We start from the raw sequence: 7,500 nt of genomic DNA, 5'->3' as shown, positions 1-7,500 counted from the left end.
AAACATTAAGGCAAAGGCCAATTACAAACCACAAACAATCAAATTCCCATTGAGAAAAGTGTGTACCAACACCGTCATAGGTGTAATTTACACTCTGGAGTGGGGACATGCATTCTCTCATGTTTTGGCTTTGCCGGCCTGTCTCTCTCTCTCTCTCTCTCCCTCTCCCCCTGTGTGTGTGTGTGTGTGTGTGTGTGTGTGTGTGTGTGTGTGTGTGTGTGTGTGTGTGTGTGTGTGTGTGTGTGTGTGTGTGTGTGTGTGTGTGTGTGTGTGGTGCTCTCTCTCTCTCCTTGCCCCCCCCTCCACTTTTTCTGTTATGTCCCTGAATAGTTTACATGGGTAAAGGCTTATTTGTCATCCACCTGAACATAAGAAGCTTGCCACACAAGATGAGGAAATGGTGGAGGAGTCATAGCCACTTATGTCTCCTCAAAATTATTTGCAGAAATTATAATTCCACAAGGAAATCCCAGTACACTTTGAATTTATTTTTGTCAAAGTTAGCTTTCACGCAAATAAGCAGCTGACCATACGGAATATCTACAGACCTCCAAATTCCCCCACAGAGTCAATACACTACATAGGCACCACGATTAAATCAGTGGGCAACTCAAACAAGATGATTATCCTTGGAGATTTTAATATTAATTGGTTAGATCGTTCATCTCTAAAGGACAGACACTTTTTTGAAAGCTTAAACCTGACTCAACTAATCAGCAAACCTACTCGAGTTGACCACAGATCCAAATCTTTATTAGATTGGAGTCACCCACTCTCACAGAATTATTGAATCGGGAGTTTTACCCGATTGCTTTAGTGAGGTCATCAGGGTAAGACAGAGCAAACATCTTAACCCAGTCTTTTATAGAAGACCTGCTGGATACAAACTGGAATAGGCTCCACCTTATTCCGTTTATTGAAGATGCTTGGCATTTTTTCCACACTGAAGTCCTTAAAGTTATTGATAAACATGCCCCTTGGATTTCAGTAAGGGTTAAGGGCCATCATTTACCATGGGTGGATGCTGATTTAATACATCTTTGTAAACAAAGAGATAAGGCATGGGAAAAGTACAGATGTTCAAAGGACTCAGCAGATGGGGCTGTCTATAAACAACTAAGAAATATTTGTACAACTAAAACAAGAAATGCCAAATCAAATTATTATAAAAATTTGTTATCCAATAACGTCACTAATCCTAAGAAGTTTTGGAAAAATCTAAAAAATCTAAATTCTTTACTCAACAATTCTAATAAAAGCACTGCTACCAAAATCAAAGTAAACAATGACATTATCAGTGATCCTCTTGCAGTTGCCAATGCTTTTAACCAACATTTTCCCACTATCTGTAGCTCACAATTTCTCCTACCCTAGTCGGCAAATGAGCGGCATAGCTCTTTCTCATTTGCTACAATAAACCCTACTGATGTTCAGCAGGCAATCTCGGAATTAAAGTCTGGCAATGGTATTGACCCTGATGGCCTTGAGATCAAGTTGATTAAGCTTGCATCTCATGTACTGGAATTTCCTTTATCAGATTTATTTAACTTATCATTATCCACCTGCGTGGTCCCATCAATGTGGAAGTCTGCCAGAGTCACACCAATATACAAGGGTGGCAATGCTCTTGATCCTAACAACTACAGACCAATTTATATTATCAGTAGTGTAGCAAAAATATTCGAAAAAATTATATTTAAACAATTATTCAAATATGTCAATGATTTTGCTATTCTGTCACTTAACCAATCTGGTTTCAGGCCAAAATTTTCTACATCCACTGCTCTTCTAAAATTTACCAACGACGTTTCATCTGCCATTGACAATAACATGTCGACTGGCGCAATATTTATAGATCTCTCCAAGGCCTTCGATATGGTCGACCACTATCTGCTTCTTGACAAATTAAAAGCAATAGGCCTCTCTAAAGACTCTCTTCTTTGGTTCAACTCTTATCTCCACTGTAGACGTCAGCGTGTCTCTTTACATGGTTGTGTATCTCAGTCTGTAATAATGGAGAAAGGTGTCCCTCAAGGTTCTTCTTCTCTTCTTCTTTTTTCTTTATTTATAAACGATCTTCCACAAATCTGCTCAGACTGTAGTATTCATCTTTATGCTGATGATACAGTGATATACTCATCTAATGTCCTGGTCTCTAAGACTCAATCCTCACTACAGTCTAACTTTAATGCCATTCAATGCTGGTTCCAGTCCAACCACTTACTACTGAATAAGAAAAAGTCATATAGCATGCTGTTCCCTACCAGATCAGCCTCCTTGAACCAAGGTGACAATCTTTCACTCAAATTCTTAGATGGCTCTCCACTTGAACAAGTTGATGAATTTAAATATCTGGGCCTCTGGCTTGACTCACAGCTTTCTTTCAGGTGTCACATTAATTCTGTTGTGAAAAAGATTAACTGTAACTCAGTTAGTGAGTTACACTAACTCAGTGTAATCAGTTGAACCAATCACAATCAGGTATCTTTGTGGTCGTGTACAATAAAACATGGTGGAGGTTATAACCTGTTTACGTTTCTCAACACAGAGTCCTCTTATTGCAGTCATATTAGTAAACTACATATAATACCTACCGACCTATAATTATCGCTATCTGTTTTATGTAATGATACTGTGTGTATGTGTGTGTGTGTGTGTGTGTGTGTGTGTGTGTGTGTGTGTGTGTTTCTTTTTTTTTCTTTCAAGTAAAAGCTCAGTCTCTAAACATGAAACTGTTCTGTTTCTAGTTCCTGGAAGAAGGTAAAACTCTGCCCTCTTGGGAGTATAACACTCAAGGGAGTTCTCATTTACTCTAGTCAGTACTTTTTTCTTTTACAGATTTTGGCCGCATCACCTGAAAAATTCCTTGCACCTAGAAATCATAAAAGTCCAATGTTTAGAATTAAGTAACAATTAGCGGTGTGGTTGCAGATTGCAAACTACTGAATGTAACTATCGCTATCTGGTATATGTATATTGATCATTCATCTTGATAGCAGTTGGTGCTACCAGCCAATGGTTTAATAGACTGCGGTACGAGAATATAGGATTCTGAGGTGCTAATCATCTACTCTGACCTCATACCGAGCCCTTGCGTCCCCACCACATTTCAGCACAAAGTGACGACTGTACAGTAAAGTACAAGCATATATGCTTGTATCCATATGCAATCCATATGGTGACTACCCAAGATCCACGTGCTGCAATTCAACTTGTGCCGAGTGCATGTTATGCTAATAAAGCGAAACGACCTGAAGGAGAGAGAGAGAGAGAGAGAGAGAGAGAGAGAGAGAGAGAGAGAGAGAGAGAGCGAGGAGAGAGAGAAGGAGAGAGAGGTTTACAACAGCGGTGTGCATGCGGTGGGCCTATCCTGTCTGGATAATTGAGGCGACCGCCTCAGTTATTAATGGTAGACTGAAGCGCCGCTCGTGGCTTGTGGTGCCGGCTAGGGGTGAGGCGGTGAGATGCATGACAAGCATCAGCACACCATTTTTTTTTCTCAAAAAAAAAGCTACACCGCAGCTGAGTTTACAAGAAATGAAAACCATAAGGCTTGTCGTTTTCAATTCTGATCACAAGGGTTAGGGACATGGGAGCGCACAATAAGAGGACTGCAGAGAGAATCTCCTAATATATCCTGAGCAAAGAGAAAATGGGTTTTACTCTGCTCCTTGACGCCTCCAACGGCAACGTAGTCCCAGGTGCACACATGTGTGCGTTTTTTTAATGTAAATTGTGTTATTTCCATTTTTATTGTGTCTTCTTGGAGTGCTTCATTAATTTGTGTGTGTGTGTGTGTGTGTCTGTGTTTAAGTGAGTGAGCAAGCAATCCAGAGAGCGAATGACTGAGTGACGTTGTACACAGGTTCACAGACCTCATAGCTTCCACATAATATTGAGGAAAAGAAACAGAGAGAAGTAAAGGTAAAGGGAGTTGTGAGAGAAAATGAGCAATAAGGCGAGAATGAAAGCTGTAAATGAGGAAGTCGAGAACGGATGTTTGGGTTCTTAGACCCATTCATTTAAAAAACAGAGCGAGAGAGAAAGAGAGAGACACCTGACAGACCACACTTATTGACAAGCTGAGCACTGGCAGGTTTTCCCGAAACTCAAAAGCGCTGAGAACAGAAGATGAACACCCCATTGACGCAAGAGCAGCCACAGAAACACACACACACACACTCACACATGCGCACACGCTCACACATGCGCGCACGCACACACACACACACACACACACACACACACACACATTAACACTGTAATTGTTATCCACATGCAGACAGAGAGACAGCGAGTCTGAAGAAAAGGGGTGAGAATGTCTCTTTCTGTGTGTCTTTCTCTTTCGACACAAAGTTCAAGGTCACCGCAATAGGATAAGAAGACAAATATGTGGTAAAGTACACAGCACTATACGCATGTGGAGGCATCACCCAGCTTAGTTATGATGTTGCCACAGCAATGCATCGGTTTGCGTGTAGAATGAACCTATTTTTCATTGAGATACATGTCATTAATGAGCACGTAGGTGTAGGTGGGTAGGCGTCTCGCTCAAGCAGGCTTACAGATCATTGCTTTTTTATTGATTTATTAATCACATTTAGTTGTATGTGTACTCCACAATATTAAGTGCATGATAGTGAACCTCCCCAAATGTGCCTCTGAATGTGTACAAATGTACATGTATGTATGCTGCCGATGAGTTTTGAGGCTCGGGATTTTCAAACCATGATACGTATTTAATTCCTGTTGTGTATGTATCGCATGCCATAACGGCAGACATCACGTGATCTCAGCGCAGCGCTCGCCACGGTCACTAGTTACCGCGCTGTCTCGGCTGAGGTCACCGAGTGACCTCAGCGTCACATGGATACAAACGACTCCGATGCTGCATTAAACCACAACGCCGTGAATCACGCCGTTGTGGTTTTTTGGTTTTTTGGTTTTTGGTTTTCCGCGTGATACAATTCCTGGACATGCAAAGGTGCCGGTCACATGACTGCAGGTGCATTGGTAGTATCAGCATGCCATCTGACTCAGTGTGTGTGTGTGTGTGTGTGGGCTGTTTTCAACCGTGCAAGGTGCCCAAGCATGACAGTTAATATTTTTGTTGAGGTTGTTGGGTTCTTGAGAAATGCTAATTTTCTTGTTGATTTCTTAATGCATGGTTTCTCAACGGGGGTGGGGGGGGGGGGGGGGCGCTGGGAACGTGGGAGTTTTTTTTATTTTTATTATTAATATTTTTTTTTCTTATATATTTTAAACTTTCATGGTTTTCAAATTAAAAAAAACGGCTACCTGAAATAAATAGCCTATTTTCAGTTATAGGTTTCTAAGCCCTCTGCTGTCTCAGCTACTTTTCACTGTCCTCAGTGTGACAGTGGTCATACAGCGCGGTCCTGCACACACCCGAACACAATCAAACACAATCAAACATGGCAATCGTTTTTTTTTTGGGGGGGGGGGGGGGGGGGGGTCAGGGTAAGGTCAGGGGGGCGTTTGCTCAAAAAAGGTGGAGAACCACTGGCTTAACGTTTCACATGCCCACCGCAATCCAATCACCATATGACTGTAGAGATTTATTGAGATATTATGGAACCCAACACACAAACACACCCACAGTCACACACACATTTAGCCTCCACTGTGAATTTAACACATTAACACAGCCAGATGAGTGGACGGTTGCAAAACAGAAGACAAAGGTGACTGTGTCAGGCAGTCCCAGAGTCTGAATGATGATGATTCAGCTAGATAAGGTCACTCGATAAGGGTTGTATTATTACAGAAAACAGTGGTCCTAGGAATCAACGCTTGAGAAATATGTGTAGCAGTTTCAATATGAATGTACACTAATGAAATGGATCATAGTGTGTAGCTTTCAAACCCTGTGAGTAAGTGACACGTCAAACTGTACACCTAAATATGTAACTTTTGGAAGTGGCCAATAGCAATATCCTGCTTGTGATAGGTTGTTTTAACAAGTCACAGCTATTTACTTCATAACAGAAGTTTGGATAGATCCTAGTTCTATAATAAGTAGTATGATAGTTCCCCTGATACATATTTATCTGGTAGTAGTACAGTGAATCTGTGTGCGTGCGTGTGCGTGTGTGTGTGTGTGTGTAAAGACAGAGGGCAAATGAGTATGTTAGAATCAGGATGATAAGATAAGATCATTTTTCAATGGAATACATTTCCAGCCTTAGATAAATAAAACAACAACATACGTGTCTCCATCCTCGTCCTGGTGCATCGCCATGGCAACAATGGAGACCAGAGGATGGGGTAGGGGTAGCAGTGGTAACCGTGGCAAAGAGGCATAGAGGACCTGGGGGAAGCCGTCAGCGTTCGTTGGGAAAGTGGGACCTGCTGATAGAGTGACATAGCAGGAGAGAGAGAAACAGAGAGAGAGAGAGAGCAGGAGAGAGGAATTAAACAGGAGAGAAAGAGTAAGAGCAAATGATAGAGAGAGCAGGAGAGACAAAGAAAGAAGGAAATAAGTAGGTATATGGGGCAAATATAGGTATAACGGCTCATGAGGAAACATGATTGTGAGTGCATGTGTGTGTGTGTGTGTGTGTGTGTGTGTGTGTGTGTGTGTGTGTGTGTGTGTGTGTGTGTGTGTGTGTGTGTGTGTGTGTGTGTGTGCGTGCGTGCGTGCGTGTGTGTGTGTGTAAGAGATAAGAGAAGGTGTGTATGGAAGAGGGAAAAGACAGCTTTCGGTGACCCACTGATACACTGCTAAGATGATGAATAGAGAAACCGTATGACGATGATGACTAATAACTAATAACTAGGAGCATTGAGCCTTGAGAAAGATTCAGGATATGTGACTCTACACATGTGCTGAACTATTATGACAGTTTGAAAACTCCTCTTATACGTCGATTTCCCTATACCTAGAAGACTGGTTATTTTCGATTAACAAATGCTGCATAGGAAATATTGTTTAAACTTTACAATTAGATACCTTGACATGGGACAGTGGGTCAAAAGCCAGCCTGTCGGGCAAGAATAACCTCAACTGGGTACACAACGCGTTGTGGTTTCAGCCAAGACGTTAGAATCTCGACAGCATAGTATGTTTTCAAAGTACTGCAAAGACAATCATTTGACACCTTCTCACTTTATATATTGACCGCCAGGTGACGGTAAAATAAGAAGGGAACATCACTTGTTATTCGTATCTATGTTTCTGTGCGTAAATGCGCCGGTAAAATAGTCTTTCAAATTATCAAGCCATCCTCCAACATAACAAGAAGAGGGAAAGCGAATCATGCCTTCAACAACATAAACCCCTACCGTAATATGTGTGTGCATGGCCTGGGTAAAACACATCTGGAAACGGTACAGCCGGCGGCTCCGCTCTTCTGTACTTTGGTGGTGGTGCTGCAGCTGCTGCTGCTGGCGCTGCTTCACTGGTTCTCCTCGCTGTACTCTCGATTGCATTCAAGCATTCTGCAGGACTGTACCTCGGCGTTGTGTCCGTGTTTTCTG

At 42.0% G+C, this 7,500-nt stretch overlaps 1 protein-coding gene across 2 annotated transcripts in view; it reads right to left on the bottom strand.

Annotated features, from left to right (window-relative positions):
- bcl3 (BCL3 transcription coactivator) overlaps window positions 1-7,500 on the bottom strand; it is a 21,002-nt gene that overhangs the window by 12,661 nt on the left and 841 nt on the right. Inside the window, exons 1-2 of one of the 2 annotated variants that reach the window (XM_084471816.1) lie at window positions 7,306-7,500; window positions 6,231-6,372 (exon numbers count right to left, since the gene is read on the bottom strand). The exon at window positions 7,306-7,500 is cut by the window's right edge and continues 841 nt beyond it. In XM_084471816.1, the coding sequence (XP_084327942.1) occupies window positions 6,231-6,372; window positions 7,306-7,500 (337 nt within the window). The remainder of the gene's footprint in view (window positions 1-6,230; window positions 6,373-7,305) is intronic. The other variant, XM_084471817.1, reaches the window with a different exon arrangement.

This window comes from Micromesistius poutassou, assembly GCF_964030765.1.
Source record: "Micromesistius poutassou genome assembly, chromosome: 8".
Classification (NCBI taxonomy): Eukaryota; Metazoa; Chordata; class Actinopteri; order Gadiformes; family Gadidae; genus Micromesistius; species Micromesistius poutassou.
Note: the sequence above shows the minus strand (reverse complement) of the source record. Positions and strands in the feature narration are given on the sequence as shown.